At 37.3% G+C, this 19772-nt stretch overlaps 1 protein-coding gene across 4 annotated transcripts in view; it reads right to left on the reverse strand.

The window, feature by feature from the left end:
• The window catches only part of CASK (calcium/calmodulin dependent serine protein kinase), a 185120-nt gene that overhangs the window by 62227 nt on the left and 103121 nt on the right, over positions 1-19772 (reverse strand). For all 4 annotated transcript variants that reach the window (XM_079302009.1, XM_079302012.1, XM_079302011.1 and 1 more), the window contains exons 6-10: positions 19626-19728; positions 10221-10396; positions 8201-8323; positions 5818-5901; positions 4158-4257 (exon numbers count right to left, since the gene is read on the reverse strand). In XM_079302009.1, the coding sequence (XP_079158135.1) occupies positions 4158-4257; positions 5818-5901; positions 8201-8323; positions 10221-10396; positions 19626-19728 (586 nt within the window). The remainder of the gene's footprint in view (positions 1-4157; positions 4258-5817; positions 5902-8200; positions 8324-10220; positions 10397-19625; positions 19729-19772) is intronic.

A 19772-nucleotide genomic window follows, 5' to 3' on the forward strand; every position in this document is an offset into this window, starting at 1 on the left:
AGCTTACAACTTGTCTGTACCTAAGTTGTTTGACCTGCCTCTGAAAGACTAAGAGATTTAGTTTTATTATCATCAAATTTGAAAATCAAGATCTCATGCTGTTAAAAGCTTCTCGTTCGACACCACAACACAGAGTCTGACAATACAGAACAGGATGAAAATTTCAGTTTGCACACATCAGTCCTGAGACAAAATACCAAAGAGCACTTGCCAAAACGCTGTGTGTGGAATCTGTGCCCTGCAGTGGGAGAGAAGGAGGCAGGAGAGCTGAAGAAGCCTCGGTGTGGCTGCTTTGTGTGCAGTGCAAAGCTCTGTCTCTACATTCATCTGCCCCCAGAGTGACCACAGAGCTCAGCATGCACACCAAGGCAGGAAGCACTGCAGCACAGCCACAGCTCAGCTCAGGTGCTGCAACAGGTTTGGCCACTCAGGCTCTGAGGCCACCCTGAAATTCCTTACAGGAATCCCTTTGTCTGTGGCAAAAGTCTGCTCTGAAACCTCTAAGTCACAGGTCAGAAATGTGCCACAGCAATCCCAGCAGACATGAGAGAGTAACATCCTTTAACCAAAAGGTTAAGGCTTGCTTCAATTAAAAGTCAGCTATGCAGTTTTTCAAAGACTATGGACTATTCACTGGCTTAACTCCAGCACTGACTGGGTTCTGAAAACGTGGCTACAAAAAGTTTTTGGAAATGTAAAATTAAAATAAACCTCTTCAATTTATCATTTTTTTCTTAACCATTACTTAATCATTTTGAATCTACTTAACACTTCATATGAAACAGTTGTCCTCAATTCAGCTTCTCAAGTCAAACCCCAAGAAGCAAAAGAAGGAAAAATTAAAAGCTTTACACTGGTGATGCTCATTCCCCAGCCCGAGGCACTGCTTTGAAAACACTTGAAAACTGTTTGTCTGTACACTCTGCTGGGGGACAAGTGGCCAGCACATGATAGAAGGAGAGGAAATCCTGTCTAGAGCTGATGTGCCATCAGGAGGCAGGAGGGCCAGGCACTGGGCAGGAATAGGGAGAGTCAGATGGGGAAGAGTAGCAGAGAGCAAATGCTGTGAACTTCCCTGGCACCTCATGTATTTCATGGTACACTTCAAATACTTCCTACTGAGCCAGTTTTTCTCCTGTGACAGATTTAGCCTGCAGGGCTGCTAATTTCTAACTTCTGATTTATGTTTGTTTCAGCATATTAAAAGTATCCAAAACATTTGTTGCCTTGGGGAATACACATTTTACGATGTCTTGAAGACAGACAACCTAAAAATCAAATGTTTTACATTCTAGAGAAGACCATTTGCAGAAAGCTTGTCAGCTGAGTTGCTTGGTGGCTTTACTGGAGAAGTTACTGAATACAGGCTGTCAGCAATAAAGCAGCATTGTGGTTTAAAAGTGTTTTAAAAGGTTTAATCACATTCAAAACTCAGAAACTGTTTTCTGCCATGTTACCAACAGGATGATAGCAGGACCAATTCAAGTTCTTCAGAGGATGGCTGCTGACAAAAGAGGAAACAGACCCCCCAGTGGTCAGCAAGTGTTTGGAACCAAGAGCTGTTAACACTGTACGAAGGAAAGGAAGATGTGTACAGAAAAAAACTGGATGACCTTAAACGAAATTTATCTCTGTTCATTCCTGTCTAATTTAGTTATACAATTTGCTGACTACACTGGAAAACTCTCTAACAAGAATATCTCCTTTTCTGATTCTGATTCTGCCATCTACAAAGTCATCTGACTTGCTGCCTGCAGTGCCTTCCTATCCCAGGATAACACTCTGGTAGCACAGGAAGATGCTCCAAGGTTCCAGTAACTCCAGGTTTCCAAACTGAACTTTGAGGAAGAACACCACTAGATTAATTGGGGAAAAAGAGAGAACTGAAATTTTCTGTGTTTGGAAAGTGCTGGAAGACAGGAAATGCAATTTGCATAACCTAATAACCATCTATATTTCTGTATATTTATCTCTGTAGGAGTTCTGCATTTGCCTGTTTCTGACAAACCATTTAATTACAATGATAAGCTTCACAAAATTATATGGGAGGAATAACTGGCAAGCACATCTAAAATATTAAATGCTCTTCATTAAGAGTTTATGATCTGGAATAACATTATGAGATAGTAGGAAGGAAACTTAAAAAACTTTAAGATAATCAGGATTCTACTGCAGTTGTCGAGTTTTATGTTTAATTTCTCCAAACTAGTTTGGTTCAGAATCATCACAAGCCCATCCTATAAGCTAGAAATATTTGAAAATATTATTGGTGTACTTCTGAAGAGGAAACAAAATAGAATTTCCGTATCTAGGAATTTCAGAAGCTGAAAGAGTCTTTTCTTGCAAGGCTCACTGTTCAATATTAAACATTTTATCAGCTGAAGAAGTGGATCAGAGAAACATAATCAAAACTTCCCACTTAGCATGGTTTCCTATCACTGTGATCCACCATCAGTCTGATCAACAATGTTAGGTTAGAGAATAAGTTTGCTTTCCTGAGAATTCCAAGCTTGTTTTGGTTATTTCAGAGATGAACACAAGCTAACAATGGATCCAGCACAAATATTATGTACAATTTAATGTGCAGGGGGTTCAAGTATTCTGTGAGCAGAAAAAAATAGAACTTGCAACTTTCCTGTACACTGGTATCTGCAATTACATCACTCAGAGGAAGAGACATGTCCTGTTGATGTGAGACTGAAACTGGAAAGCAGAACTGCTGCTTCCAGATTAGGAAAGTTGCCACTGCCAGTCATGTTGGTGGCCATTCACCACTGAAATGGGGGAAGTAGATGGAAACAAAAATTAAGGCACTGCAAGTAGTTCTAGGTGAAGTAAAACCGACTTATTCTTTCTTTAGAATAGGTGGATCCTTAACTGCAAATACAAGTATCCAAAAGCTGTCTGGCTGAACTTAGGCCATGAGGCTTTGATTACCCATTTGCAATCAATGACCTGAGATTCTTATTCATTCCTATGGGAATTATGAACAGTGCTCATGTCTAAAGACAGAGCAATCTCTTAGTTTTAGCACTCAAACTTGGATTCCAAGAAGTGGAATTAGAGAATTTCAACCAAGAAGTTGCCCCCATTCTTGTGGGGCATATAATTCTTATTTTAATGATATTGAAAGAATTTGTAATACCATTTGCTTATATGAAATAGAAGGAAATAAATAATTAATATATGCAGTCTATACGTAATTTTCTCACCTATAAAAATATTTGGACAGAGAAATATCACACAGCAGATCAAGACACACAATTATGCTCCTGAAATGCCTTCTAGAAAAGTCAGTATACAGCTAAAATATTCTGCCAGTACTCCTGAATTGTTTAGAAAAATTAAAGACAGTCCTTTTGGTCTTAAGGTATTCTTAAAGGTTGATTTAAATTGATCCTAAATCCTAATTTTAGATCAGACAGACCAACCCAGACTTTTACACTGCAAATATTTTGAACAATGTTATGTCAAAATCAAGATACATAGCTATGACAGGACTGTGTTAATTCAGGGACTGACTGGTTATTTAAATTTCTGAATATGGGCTATGGATAAAAGGATTGCTTGAGTAAGGATTGCTTGACAAGGATTGCTGGTCCCATCCAAAGCCCAGATCACAGCACAAATATTATCTCCCCCTTTGAGGTGTGCTGGGAGGTCCCTGAGTACATGTATTGACTCTCTCTGAAGATCTGTCCAGTGGGCTTTAAACAGGACACATCTAAATAATTCTGTTATTCTCTAAAACAGAAGCTCAGGAAACTTTGGTACATAATGGCTCCTTTTTATAAATAACTATCAGTAAGGTATTAGAGCTTTGCTCCAGCCTAAAAATTCAAGACAAAATTTCAGTAAGCTTTTCAAGTAATAGAAAGAGAAATATGTGATTATAACATTATTTGTAATTAAATGTACATACAAGAAAAAATAAAAACAACAGACAGACTCTCCATAGAAGCTTAAAACTGTGCTGAGATTTTCTCCTTTTTTTTCACCAGCTGTGAATGCCATTGTGAGTTTAAATTATTTATCATTTCACATGTAAATGTCAACATTCAATTTTATGGAATCTCAAGCATTAGTAAATACGTGGTACTGTGGTCAGTACAGATTTAAGACACACAGAGTGCAGTAAATACACTTTGTTAAAATACCTGAGGAGGTGGGGTCTTCAGAGAAGTCTGGCAGTTCTTCAGGGGGGTCACCATAGAAGGAGTTGAATTTGTGGCTTGACACAGCTGCTAGTACTGCCCCCTGAACAAAGATACCCACACAGTCTCAGTTACACAAAGAAGGATAACAAAACATTTCCAGACCCCTTGGATTACTCAGTCTCCTGAAGTCTCCTATGTGTTGACCTTTTCAGTGAACAGCAAATAAATTTTCTAGTCATCTGCTCTGCCTTCTCCTTTATCAGTGACCTTATCTAACAGAAGAGCTGGTCATACACTAATAAACAGTAAAAATATTGTTTCCAAGGGGATTAATGAGAAGAATTCTTTATGTGAATGTATTTTGAAATAATAACTATATAAATTAATAAATTCACACTGTAGTACAATATAAACAAAAGAACTAACCTCTTTATATTTTTCTCTTACCTAGACTGAGTGGATTAGCAGGAATAAAAATTCACTCTTTAAAGCAAAACACTATGTTTTCATTTTAGAAATTGTCATAATCTGCTGACAGCACTGACAGCACTAGAATACTTTGATACCCATAGTGCATCAATATAAAATAACACAGTTACAAAAACAATTGCAGAGTCCCAGAATGAGCATGGCAGGGGAATTTACAAACCCAGAAAAATGGTTACCTGCCCTGACATATATTTACTTGTTCAAGTAAATGACACTTTAACCACTCAGGTTTTAATGCCTCACACTTATGGAAGTATGGACAAATTTCATGAAAGATACTGCAGAATAGTGCTTTGGATAAAATGGCATTAAAAAGTTATGAAGGTATTAAAGCTCAGGAAACTAAATATAGTGGCCTCCTCAGAAAGAAATCTAGGAAATACCTGAAATTACACCTAGAACAGGAATCAGGTCATATTCTAGATAGCATTTTAATGGAAATATTACCTGGGCATACAAATCACCTATGAGAAAGACTGTTTATGGACTGTGGCAACTCTGCATCCTCATCTTCAGCTACATGAAACTTTTGCAAAGCAGCAGCTCCACGTGAATACCTGATTCTCAGTTTTATTACAAATTGTAGAACAGCCCATGAACTGCAATGCTCAATGTTTCTGTCATAATTTTCTGAACCTTTCAGTGAACTCAGAAATATTTCTGTTAAATATTCCATGACAAGAACAGAAGGAAAATCATGTTGCTTTGGGCTAAAATGTAAACATTCTTTTCAATATGGCTAAGAAATAAACTAGCATGTACGTAAACATAAATAGGATAAACTGAAGAACATGAATTTGCTGTTCTTCAACAAAGACATTAACAATTACTATGTCCCTTTTATTATAAATGTAACAAATTATAACAGAAGCGATTGCATGATTCTCTCCACTAATTTGTGTTACACAGAATGACTGAATTGGTTGAAGACCTCACATACACCTTGGCTGATAACAGACAATTTGCACTAAAATTTGAAAACTATGCATTAATAAAAAAAAGGATGAACAGCCTTTCATCATTCCAATAAACGTGTGAAGGCCTGTTGCACCTTTTTATTTTATTGCTGACTTCAGGGAACAGATTTCTCTTAGCACTTTTTAAATGAATCAAGTATCACACAAAATTCAAGCTGTGTAATTATATTGTTTTAAAACTACATTCACTTTACCTTTAGTTTTCGTCTTGCATTGAATTTTCTCAATTGTTCTACTGTTTCTGGAAGATGAATCTTGTATGCATAGCGATCTCTCTCCTTAAAAAACCCCACAAAAAACAAACCAAAAGAATATTAAATACATTTAATATCCTCTTGAGACTAAGAAACCAGACAAGAAAAGCACCACTCATAAATATCCTAAGGAAAATGAAGATTTGTTGCAAATTAAGGAAAATTTCAAGAAATTAAAAAGGATTAAAGTATTTTGATAGAATTCTTAACCTGGGACAAGGATATTTTCTTTTTGTAATTGTTTCCCACCTAGAAATAAGACTCCAGTTTTTTTTTACTGTCATGCTGTCAGTCTGTGTCTAGCACTGAACTTTGAAGCTGGCAAGCAGAAAGTACTTCTGCTTTTTGTAATTCATAAACCTCAGTGAAGCAACATGTTCAAGGACTCTTTTACAGGGTGCTGGATACTTCAGGTAAATTTGGGAGATGGGGTACCTGTCCAACAGGGCAGGAAGTGCCAACCCAATGTCAGCCAGGGAATGGTACAGGAAGAATTCTCCATTGTAGGTGAAAAATCTGCCAATGAACAATGGCAGTGACAGAAGGGACAAAACTTGCAGCTGCCACCTACCTTTTCCCCCTGCAGCTATATAAAATCATTAATTTAATGTGTTTATTGCATGTTTCTCCTGAATCAGAGTGAAACCACAGCAGTCTCTCTATGGCACTAAACACGTCTCTGTCTCATGCTGCATCTGCTCCTGTCTATTAATGGTTTAGAAAGTTCTGAGTCAGCAGAGAAATGAGTTTATTGTAGGCAAAAATGAGAGGACTGACTGGTAGAACGCCTGGCCTGAGCTTACAAACAAAGTTGTCATAAACTAAACCATGTGACTTCCCACAAATAATAACGTGATCAGAAGGAGACCACAGATGCCAAAAGTGCAAACTGCACAGGCAGAGCTTGCATATGCACATTACAGAATCATCTTTTTAACAAATCTAATCAGCTTAGTTGCTCAAACAGCAAAAATTACAGGTTTTCTGTCAAAATGGCACAAAACCAAGCCCTAGCTTTGGCATCTCAATGTGTGTATGCTCTCAAAGTGAAGAAAAAGTCCAATTACAAGCAGGTAAAAACAGATCACCTGTATCTTGGGATTCCATAACATTGTGTTCATTTCCATACTCTTTGATATTTGATACACTATGTATGTCCCAGATGAACAGACAGAACTTTGGCTCTTTTTGAGTGGAATGGCTTGAACTCCCAACACTCAGAAGAGCTGCCTTAACCACTGTAATTTCTGAGACTTGAACACTCCTGGCCACCTATTATAAGAGACCATTCTGCAGCTTGGAATACAGGAGTCAGAGGCAGAAAGACAGCAGAGAAGTGGAAGAATGACTCCATTCACTGGTGGTTAAACCATTTACTTGGAGGGAGGAGAGCCTATGATCCTGTTCTTCCCAGGTTCTTTCTTTGTGGGTTTCTCTTTGTCTCATGTAGAGGATAAACAGAGTCCAGCTGCAGACACCAGATCAGTCTCCTTTCAAAATAAGTGCCCTGTGTAAGTCTCTCTACCCTGGACACCCACTACAGAGAAGAAGCAAAGGACAACTAAGAAAAATAGTTAATTCATCAACTTCTGCCAAAGAAAATACAGTGCTCTGAACTGTAAAATTTCACCTTTAAATTCTGCAGCACAACTCATCATTCTCCAACCCCAATGTTTAGCACAGACTAGCGATGGACTGCTGAAAAGCTACAGGTGTGTTTTTTCCTGCTCCTGTTGTAATCTTTCAGTGTGCAACAACTACTCTTCCACTGCCTTAAAGTGTGTTGTAAATTCTGCCATCACTGAAAAATAATTTGATTACCAGATGTCATATAGTTTCATGCAGTCATAGTGGCTTTGGAGCAACACTCCACTACTTCCTTCCCTTTTGGTGGGATATTTTCAAGAATCTAATGTAAGGAAGCAGCACAGTTCAGCAGCATAACCTACAGCAGTAGAGTGCATGACTGCATGAGTAACAGGAAAGAGGTTCAGCTATGACTGAGCAAAAAGCAGATCAGAAATTACCTCTCTGGAGTTTGAGAGCCAAAAAAGGCACATTAACACCTTTAAGCTTTATGCTAAGCAGCCCTACTCCCTGCACTCTGTGCTGCTGAAGATGTCCAACTGAGTTTGCTCTTAAGCAAGAGTTTAAACCTGGAAATTACCAAAATCTCAGGCTCTAATCCTACAAAGCATTTAAAGCACATTATCCCACATTTCATACAGTTTATACCTACTTTGAAAAAGCTCAGAAAAACAAAGAAATACATGTTTTTCTCCCTTAAATAGGGAACTAGCATGTGAACAGGTGCTTTTACTACCTTTAACCAGGGGTGATTCAGTGCTTCATACACTGTTATCCTTTCTGCTGGATCCAGCATAAGCATGCGGCGCACCAGATCTTTGGCACTTTCAGAAATATGGCTCCATTGCCTAGGATTCATCTGATTACAGGAAAGAAAAAAAAAATTAAATTAGTAACAAGAATGTAGAAAAGAACCTGGTGTTTATGTAAAATAATTGCAGAGAGATTTAACAGTGGTTGGTGCTTGTAAACCTTTCAATGTAATGAATGTAAAAGAAAATTTCTAAGTTTTTTAGTAACTTGTAAAAATTGAACACTACTTGCTACTGAAATAGCACAAAAATTGAAAACATAAACCCTGACATGTCCTTAGTATTATGTTATAATCACAGTATAATTTCTACCTACTCTACATTCTGCTCAGATAGAAGTGACCACTCACTAGATAAAACAAAAACCAATTGACAATTAATTACACGTATGATAAATGCAGAAATTAAATCTACTCCTGGAACCTATATATGGCATGAGAATTTATCTGTTTCAACCCACAATTTCATGCCAGTGATCTGGGTAAGAAGGGAGTGAGAGAATGCCTGTAGGGAACTACTCTGCTCCTGTCCTTTAGGTGCTATGGACAATGGCTCTTCCCAACAAATTCCTTTCAATTTCACAACAGGTAAAGTTTTTCCACTAGGAAAGCATAAAAGGAAAAGATAGTAACAACTGCAACACTTTCAGAGCAGAACTTTATGTTTAGGAGGTACAATGTGAAGGATGACTTAGAATGCATTTTCATTTTGTGCATACATGCAAGGTTTGTGCCCAACCAGACAAAATGATGGACACCAGATAAAACCACACCAAAGTAAGAAAATTCTTTATGTGATATAAAGGATTATATTCTTAAGTTATTTCTAATATTTATTTAATTTATGAAGAAGCTAGATTTTATTTAGATGATAGACAGCTAACTTTACAACAAAATGCAAATTCAAAATTATAACCAGACTCTTTTCAATGTTACAATCTGATCATTTAAAGAGGTCCATTTTATTAAAAATCAGCCTTTACAAAAAATGATCACTTTGAACTGGGGCACTCAGCAATGTTATCTGGCTATGAAATGCACATTTCTAATGAAATGAAGGTAATTGCAAATTTGACACCATTTTCACTGAATAGACAAATTACTGTGGAAACAGGAACAGAAAAGGAACTATGAGGACACAATGTGCAGGCTGTAATTTTTTTTTAAAAAAAGAGAAGTTTACTTGTATCCTTCCAGAAGGCTTTAGCTGCTTATGAGATTCCATAAAGAAATCTTTCATAAAGTAGAACATCTGTCAGTCTGGGCAATCCCAAAACTAGTGTCATGAAAAAATGCTGCTGTTTCTTGCATTATAAAATTTAAAAAAAGAATTATGTACTCGTGACCAAGTATAGTAACACTGCTGCCACTTACATTTTAGCAGGCTGTTGAGGTAATATAATAAATCAATGTATCAGACAACTCTGGGAGTCTCCATTTGTAATTTGCTAATGCACAGCTCATGTATGACCTTGGTTCCAAAGCTCAGCAAAGCTGATATTACACAAACACACATAAACAGTGAAGTTGAAGCTTTAAATTTGTCTCCACAATGGTCTGTGGGCTGATGCTGTGAGAGCTTCTCTTTGTGCACACTCTGTCAGCAGATCAAAAAACTTTAACAGTCTATAAATCAGAGGTCACAGTATGTTCTACTTCACAGCTAAACCTCTTCCTGCTGGGCTCAATGTACAATTAGGGGCTGCCTATAACACCCATTTATTATTTAATCTGAGCAAATACTTCCATATTCTAATTCCTAGCAATGATACAAAACACATCAGGTACAGGACAGACCTGGGGAGGGAAAATCATCTCTCTTCCTGTGTGACAGATTTCCATAAGTTTTAAATTTAAATAATGCTAAATACAAAAAACAACTTCTGGAAATTTTACCAACAGAGCTCATCTCACTGGAAAAGGATTAATGCATGCCTGAATTTACCTTGTATTTGCCTTTAATAATGCCTTCAAATAATCTTTCCTTGGTTCCATAAAAAGGCAAACAACCACTTAGCAGGATAAACAGGATCACACCACAACCCCAAACATCTACAGGCTTCCCATATGGTTCTCTTTTTACCACTTCTGGAGCCATAAAGTGAGGTGTTCCTACACGTCCTAAATGGAAAAAAAAAAAAAAATTGAGTCAAAGTGATGTGTGTCAAACACAGAAATGAAGAATCTCACTGCATTAAAAAAACAACAGTTTTAATAAATTTTGTTCATGGTTTTAAGTTTTTAACACAATTATTTTTACCTTAAGTTTATATTTTTATATATACATGCAGTAAGATAAATTAGCATTTTCCCTTTTGCTTTTATAAATTGAGGAATATTCTACCCTAGCTGGCAGACTATGAAATAAGACTTGTAAGAGTATTAACACTCTTCAGTGAAACTTGCCATATAAAAGCAAACCCATCAATTTGGACAATCTTTGAAACATTCAGAGAGCAAATACAAAGACACTGTAGAGTTCTAGTCCACACTCATAACTTGAAAAAGCTGCATCTAATTGGCAAGAACAGAGTTTGGTGTGATGCTCAGCCCATACCTTGGCTGTTCTACTGAAACTGCCAACAAAAATGCAAGATGCCAGCAAATGTGTTACTCATTTATTTGAAGAGGGCAGTATCATACTGCAGGTGAAAAGATAATGCTGATTTTTTTCACAGAGTGCTTTCATTGAGTGTAATTAATGTTTTCCTATGAAAACATTAAACATATGTGTTTAGTACCAACTGATCTTTTGAGCAGATAAAACTGATTAGAGTAACTTAATTCAATTTCTATGTATCACATTAAGCCAAATAAAAGCAATGAACATTTCACCTCTCCTCATAAATGTTTCCCATTGTAAAGAGTTTTGTTTCCCCTGCAAAAATTAAGCTTGGAATGCTCAGGTAATCACTGACACTTACAAACACTGTACTTTTTGGACTACCCTGGTTGCACCAAGTACCAACAACCTCTGCCAAACAACTGTTGGGGGATCTGTCTGTGACAAATGGATACTACCTCATCACTAGGTTAGCCTGGCCTCTTAGAAAGTCCCTGTGGTCCAGGCTGACCTGACAGTGAAGGGGCAGTTCCTTCTTGAGCTAAAAAAATAAACCACCAAGATGCTGCAAGTCCAGCTCATCCCTCCTATCACAGGAGGTGAGGAAGGATATTTAGTCTGGACAGAGATACACATAGGGGAAAAATGACTCATTCTTCTTCTGGGCACTTTGTAGGTGCATGGTGTAATTTCAGCCTAACTGAGAAACCTCAAAATCAAATCTTCAAGATCACACATATGAGGTAAAGAATTATCTCCTTAGATAACTCGCTCTTTTAGATGCCTGGTGGCAGGGAAGACAAAGAAAATGGAAATCATATACACAAGAAGTATGCATAAGTTGCTGTGATATTTTTTGCCTTTTTTATGTGCCTAAAAGTTTGTATCTATAAGGTTTCATCACTTTTTCCCCCTTCGGATATTCAGAGAGCATTTTTCTGTGCCTTGTATTGCTCATGTGATGCTCATGGTGGGCCACAGACTAGAAACCTTTGATTAGGAGATCATCAGAGACCACAGAGCAGCCTGGCTTACCCAAGTCTTGTTTGTTTCAGTTTGTCTCTTCTTGAGACTCGGGTGCAGAGGAACCCACTTGCAATTCTGGAGCAGGTGTAACCTTTCTTATGTGTTTAAAATAAAATCTTTTGTGGTACTAAAGCTCACTTAAATCTTTTTAAACAACACAAATGGAAAATTGTATATTCTTTGAAAATTCTGCCTTCCCACCACGCTTTATAACTGCTGTTACAAAATCTGACAAGTGTGGAGAAGAGGGATTAGTCAGAAGACAAACAGGAGAAATCAAAAGACAAAATATCACATGAGATAACAAGCTATTTAAATGAGGCATTAAGGTACAGCTGTCTAGATAAAGTAGGTAATGAAACCACAAACCTTATATATAAAATGATACCTAATGTGCATTTTCAAGAATTATGTGCCACCCTCTCAGCTCAGGAACTTTTTATGGTTTCAATAAGAAATTGCAAAGGTGAACATGGTACAAAAATGACTATGTGCTGTGAGAACAGCACTTATAGGTGTGAGTTTTGCCTCTGGGTTTTTTTTGCAAGTCTGCTGGGCATTTCAGTAGAGTGAAGGGCAACCTACAGAACATTTTGCGTCCTTGCAAACAACTACATTTTCTCCTGATGTAAACAGCATATTTTGCAGCAACACATGCTATGAAAGCAATCCAGTATGATGGAATATGGGAATTTAGGTGCCAAGGAGCTGGTGCTGGGGATGCAGGGCTGGTCTCTGTGTCTGCCAGACACAGACAGCTCCAATGGGATCACTGCAGGGCACAGCTCAGCCCAGCACTCAGGAGAGTGGTGTCTCAGGGAAAGTGTCTGCCCAGCAGGTGAGGAGTTTGGGAACAGCCATTTCCCAAGCTCCCTGAACCACCTGGGGTTGGGGGGTGAGCAGGTGTGAGGGAGTGAAGCTGAACCTGGGGAAGTGAGGAGAGGAGGTGGTTTGATTTTTTGTCTTTGTTTCCCACTATCCAAATCTATTTGATACTTCAAAGTTCCTATTTTGCTTTATCTGGTGACCTAACACCAGAATGTGAGGCTGCACCCTCACTTAGTCCTCAAGTGCCCTAACAGAGAAAACCAGTCCCTTTCTGATCATCACACATCTTTCTGCTCCCCTGGAAGTTAAAAGGTGTTTCTGCCATCACAGAAACTCCATCTTGCTGGCCTGGCCCAAACCCAGGACACAGTAAAAATCCACTCTGATGAGCTGCTTGTTGTGGAGCAGAAGGAATAGAGTGGTTTAGTGAAATGAAACACTACATGGCTGTTTAAGACCCCACAAGGTTGCTGCAATAAACCAGATGAAAAAAGGATGCTACTTAAAAGAAAACTGAAAAATCAGTGCTACTAAACCTGAATACTTTTTAAAATTAAAATGAGAACTCCATAAATACAAAAAAAAGAATTAAAAAGAAGACTAGGCTAGGTTAATGCCATTTACCACTACTAGATTATAATTAGTGGAAACAGAGACAGATTTGGTTTTGTAACCCTGATAGTGCTGATTACAAGATCCTGATGAGAGGGATGGGGTGGATACTTATGGTGGTGGAAATCAGAATTTTATGTCCATGAAAAAGCAAACCCAGAAGAATCATAATCTTTACTGTTTGAGACTGAACTGTCCAGTCAAACAGGATTAAAAAATGCATATGGATGTGTACATATGCATTGGAATCTTAAAAAGACTAAAGTAATTTCTAGGCCAGCCCTGGGTTCATCAAAGGAACAAATGACGATTTTAAAGTTATCTTAAAAACTAACCTGAGCAAGGTCTACTGCTGCACCTTTGAACTGCACTTACCCCAGTAAAATTAACAAAGTGCACACATGAACTTACACAGATGGGGAGTTCTCCTATGCTGCAACTACAAGAACTGTAAGGAATATCAGCAACAGTATAAAAACAGTCAATAGTCAGCAAAGTTCCCTAAAATCATGGATATCCACTGCCCTTTAGATCAAATCTGCTGAAAATCATTTAGAAGAAAATCTGCCTTCTAAACATGTCCAGCATAAAATTTTAGAATTCCTTTCAACAGCTCAGTTTTAAAATATTTTAGAAGTTTTTTGAATTTCTTTGGTATTTTGAGAGAAAGTCTGCATCTTTTTGGAGGCAGTATGAGAAAGAACAGTAAGCAAAGGCATTTTTCTCTGAAACAGGTAACTTCTGCCTTCCACAGGCTTTTTATTCTTCAGAATATAAACACACTCATGGATATATTCAAATGACTATGCATGGAAAAACAACATTTTAATTGAATATATATTTCATGCACACACACACACGGAGGATTTTTAATTGAGAAGAAATCATATGGAAGACTGGAATCAATTTTCTGCCTGTGTGCTTTTAGGTTCTTCTTCTCTGTTTTAGAGTGGCATTAAATGACAATCCTCACTATACAGAGACTCAACAGTGGCATGTAGTCAATGTGATACCTGCCTCCATCCTTATCACTCTAAATGCCTACATCAAAGTGTTTGCTGAGTTAGGAAGCAGTCAGTGCCTGGAGTCAGTGCCAGGTTACATTGGTAAGGATATCTTATTTCTAGAGGTAAACTTTCTTACCAGCCCATTTTTAAGGCATGTTGGCTGCCTGTAAATTTATAAAGTTGCTAATTTTGCTGATTTTTCCTGTGGATAAACAGAGAGCTTCAGTCTTCAGGTGCTGTCAATTCTGACATCATTTACAAGCACTAAAGATAAATTTTGACTTACCTTTGATAATTTAGTTTCTATGACTCTTTCCATATTATTCCAGACAATAGGGCTATGCTTTCCACAAGAAGAAGAGTATTTAGAGAGACCCAATCAGATTTTGTCATCCCTAAGGCAGGGGATTGATGACCAAGATATCAGAAGGAGAGTCTTTCAACAGCAGTAGTATCTGAACGATGTATAAGGAAACAACTGGAACAAATAATTTTTAGGAAAAAAAAAGTGAGGTACTAATAAACATCACCATCTGACCTCTCACAATAGTGTAATAAGAAATATGCTCATAAATTAAGGTGTTTCTAAAAGAGTGGGATGTCCAGAATAATGTGGAAGGAATCAAAGAATCACACACAACAGATCAGATAGGGCAGTACTTTACTACTCTTAATTCCTTTCCACATTACTCCAGACAATAGAGATGTTTAAAGCAGGTGTACAGAGAAGATGAATAGATTTAAAAAAAAAAAGGGAAAAAAAGGGAGGGGGAGTGGGCAGGGAGAAGGGGTAATTCAGCTTCAGCACAGAAGATTGTCTGAAGAAAACGTGTTTAAAAGATGCATCAGCAGTCTGGACAACTGGATATGAGTGTCCAGAAAACAAGCCAAGCAAAGCTCACATGCTAATGAGACAAATTATAATTAATTCAATGGCCTTTTCTGCCATAAAACTAATAGAGGAAGTAAAACTAAATTATTTGTTAACACATTAGCCTTTTGTAAGCACTCTCAAATCAGCCCAGATGTGTGAGACAGTAAACCACAGTTATATCTTTTAGATAAAACAAAGCCTCTTAAAGGCAAAGCTGTGAAGGGACTCACATTCTTTTAATTTTTAGGAAAAAAAAGAAGTGGAAATACTACCCTCTAAGAGAAATAAGAACACTAGCACAGGACCTCAGCTTACAAAATTTTACTTCTCCTTTCATTTGGAAAACAAATGAAAGCTTTGAAATACAATCAGACACTGATGACGAAAAGGAGAAAGAGTCTGTGCACTACAAAAACCCTCCAACACTAAAAAGAGTTTTCTAACCTGGGGTTTATAAAACCCAGAACCAGTTTGGTGAAGCACTGCAGAGGGTGCCCAGAGAGGTGGCAGATGCTCCATCCTGGAAACATTCAAGATCAGACTGCTCTGGGCAGCCTCACCTAGTGGAAGGTTTTCTGCTCATGGCAGGGGGTTGGACTGGATGACCTTTAAAGGTCCCTTTTCCACCCAAACCATTCTATAATCATTTTCACACTGATGAAACAAAGCAAAGAACGTAAAAAATTCTGCCCCCTTCTCTCCCCAGTTCCATAGTGTTATTTAGTGAGAAATTTATGGCTATGACTCCCTTTGCTGTTTCTGTAGTAAGTCTGAAAACACAGCTCATCCAGACCCAAGAGCAGTTGGTTTTTATGTGCTTTACTTCTCTTAAGAACACATAAGATGTTTTCCAGTAAGATGATAATTTACTTTAGCATACTATGGGATTTTGAGGCAGCCTAGGGCATCTAACTCATAATACATGAAAATTACTACTGGACTGGATTAGCATTATGGTATCTGTGACATTTTGCTGCTGAAGGTAAAATGTGAAAGGCAGTTAACTATTCACAGATAAGAACCTCATCCTACATAGGTCTATACAGTTATCTTTTTTTGCACTAGTTGAAACCAGAGGAAATGAAGTAGATTAAGAGAAGGAAATACCAATTGTGAACTCAATGGTTTTTGTTTCTTCAGACTTTTATATCCTATACTAGCTAAAACCCCCAAGATTTAGTATCTAAGATATTTGATCTCAGGTAAATCTGATGTCACATTTAAGGAAATATTGTGACAATTCATACTATGCTCTGCAAGAAAACCTCTCCAAGGATGGAGACAGAGATCATAATGTGAGATTAAATCACTGACTTCCCAGAGGTTCCACTACTCCAGCTGCACCACAACAATGCAACAGACTGTTTACTGTCTATGTGCAGCTCCATAAAGGAATTCACTTATAAATTCTGATGATCACTAACTCCTGTGTATACTACCAGAACTCCTTTAAAAAGTACAGATTTCAAGGCTTCAAGTGAAGCCCTTAGCACAACTTTCCACTTCTGATCATAAGAACTGAAGCAAGAAGAGACCTTCAGAGATTGGTAGCTCATGAAACCTATTCCCTGTAGCTCAGATGACAACACAGGATTCTCAGCCATTTATGGCAGCTTATGGGCAAATGGAGTGGAACACAGAGTATTTCCTTACATTTCCTCCTCTGGCCTTATGAAGAAATGAGCTACATCCTTTTTTTTTTTTTTTTTTTTTGTACTTTATTTAACTAACATAAAGTAAATAATAATTAATAATTAAACTTACTTAAAAATAATCTCAGCTGAATTGTTAGGTAATAAAATACAGTCACTCCTAAAATCTCCTTGATAAACATTTTCATCAATGGCATCTAGTATGATGTCACAGCTTCTTGTCATGAGCCCACTTACATTTCTTTCAAACAGCCATCCACCTGCTTGAAAGAATCCTGTAGTTACTACCCTTCTAAACTTCACAAGTCTCTCTTTGGACTCATATCAAAAGATTTTAATACCTGGGGGTTAATTTAACTTCACTACAAGAATCATTCCCCAGCAATTTATGCACACTCAGATAAGATGTCTCTGTCAAGTAAAAAAATGTTACAGCCCCAAACAAAGCAAAAGCTGTAAGCTTGAAGACTGGCTTCAAAGAAACTGAGGGAGAAAATTCCCTTTAGTTTGTTCTCCTGAGCCTACACAGAATCTGGGATTGCCAGGCTCAGGTGTGTCAAGGTGAACAAAAGAAGGAAAACCAGCACAAACAAAGCACAGGGGATTTCAGGTCATTATATCTTAATGCCATCATAGATTTTATTTAATAAAGAATTTCTTTTTTGATGTACTAACCACCAAATGCAGGCATTGCCATGCTAAAAGGGAAATAATGCCATGCCAAAAGGGAAATAATTTACAATGTCAAGAGGAATCAATGTTTTCTATTCTAGAAATTAGAAAAGCAATGTGAAAATGAACAGGTGGTTATGATACTGCTCAGACTTCTCTATTTGGAGAATTTCTACTTATTTATGAGACAATTGAGAAATAAGAAGTGCCTGTAAATTATTGTTACTATTATGACACTTATCTATAGGGTATATGAATATCACCCTTTAACAAATAAGTAGATAAACACTGATTTTTAAGAAATTTATAGCCCAGTTCAAACAGCCAGTATTGACAGCTTTCATATAACACATATGGGTTATAATAATATAATAATAAATATAATATATATAAAACTGAATAAATAAGATCTTGACAGCTCTGTTTTGGGAACTGTCTAGTAATTTGTCTTCAGGTAGGATTCTGGCAGGGAAAAGAATTGCCAGATAACAGAGGAGTTTGTGCTTTAAAGACTGGAATGGAAGATGAGAAGAAAGAGAGGAGTCTGTTAAAGAGACTTTCCACAGTATATAAATGAAGTGGAATTGCACTGGGTATCCCTGAAAATGAAAGGTATTTGAAGCTGAAAGCAGCAAGCCAATGAAAAGGCTGAAAATTGGAAATGCCAGCTGAGAAAAATGAAAAAAAAAAAAAAGAAAAAAAAAAAAAAAAAAGAAGAAGTGTGTGAAAGCAGACCAACGTGGCAGAAATTGAGGTGGAAGAAGCAAAAGATGCTGATAAATATCACAGTGATGAGGTTTGAGATCTTCTGTAAGAGCTGCAAACAGAATCCCCAGCACTGATCACTGCATGGAGACTGAGCACAGCAACAGTGAGTGGGATCCCAGCATTGGGAACAGTAACACAAAGGAAGGCCATGGAAAACTTTGGGGAAAATGCAGGAATTTGTTTTTTCAAAGTTGAACTTGAATGTTTCTTGGTAGACAATTGGTAGCCTGAAAGTACACTGCATCTGACTACCTCCAGAAGAGTGGCTGGAACAGAAAAAGTGGTAAAGCTGCTCAGCAGAACATAAAGAAGAAAAATGAGATGATTACAAACAAAAGTGTAGAAACTATCATTAAAAAAGCAGTAGCTGAGGTACAGAGAATTTGAGTAACACAAGAAAAGTAAAGAAAGGAGTGACTTTTTAATTACAGCTTAACTATGAGTATTTTCTTGGAAAAGGTGTCTCTAATTAATAAGATACTTGAGTATTTCCAGGGTATCAGCAACACCTGGAGGGGAATGGAAGCTGTTGGTATGTTTATATTTTATTTGCTTTCTATTTAAAAAAACATACAAAAGTCAAAATGACACAGAACATTAAGTGATTAAATTAGGAATTTGAAGAAGCATGGTACTGAAGGAAGTTACTAACTTAGAAGAAAAAATATTAAAACCAACAAAATGTTTTGTTGTGGTCCCCTACTCTGGCAATGAAAGCATCAGAAAATTGATTGGGTCTTCATCTGTGCAGGCTGATTAAAGCATAACCCTATTGTCTGGAACAATATGGAAGGCAGCTAGAGGAAATAAAATCCACAGAAAACAAAACAGTCAAAAATATACATACGTATCAAGATATTGATGTCTTATGCAATAATTACAATGACATTTTAAAACACAGAGGAATCACATGTGAAAACTAGTAAGATTTTGCTATTAAACAGCACAGCATTCTGTCAGGATTTGCCATCAAACAGGGGAGCACTGAAATGCTGCACTAAGCCTTTACTCGAGTGCTTCAATGACTGCATTTTTATTTTCTTTGCTTTACCAAGCAAGGAAGAATTAAGCCAAAGCTTGTATTTTAGTGGAAAATTCTTTGGGATTTTTCAATTTTATTCTGATCAAACCAGCATGAGCTCCTGTTGAGTACCATTTACAAGGTTTTAACAATCAATGCACGTTACATTCCACTACCAATTGGCTGTGTGCATTTACCATGTTAACAGAGTCTTTAGTAAAAGATCATTTTTGAGCTCTTGTTTTGCAAGCCAGGCTGTGTCAGAAGAACAGAACTCTGCAGTACAACATGCAAAATACTAAATAACTTGGAAAGAAAATTTCTTACCTCCAGCAACTAGCCCAGACTCTCCTAACTGAATTGCTACCCCAAAGCCACCAAGCTTTACTGGGGCTGAATTCTCTTTAGAGGCAAGCAGTACACAGTGTGGCTGAAAAGACAAAAATCCAGACAAGTTATTACATTGTTTGAGAA

Source organism: Erithacus rubecula, assembly GCF_903797595.1.
Source record: "Erithacus rubecula genome assembly, chromosome: 1".
In the NCBI taxonomy this organism is placed as follows: domain Eukaryota; kingdom Metazoa; phylum Chordata; class Aves; order Passeriformes; family Muscicapidae; genus Erithacus; species Erithacus rubecula.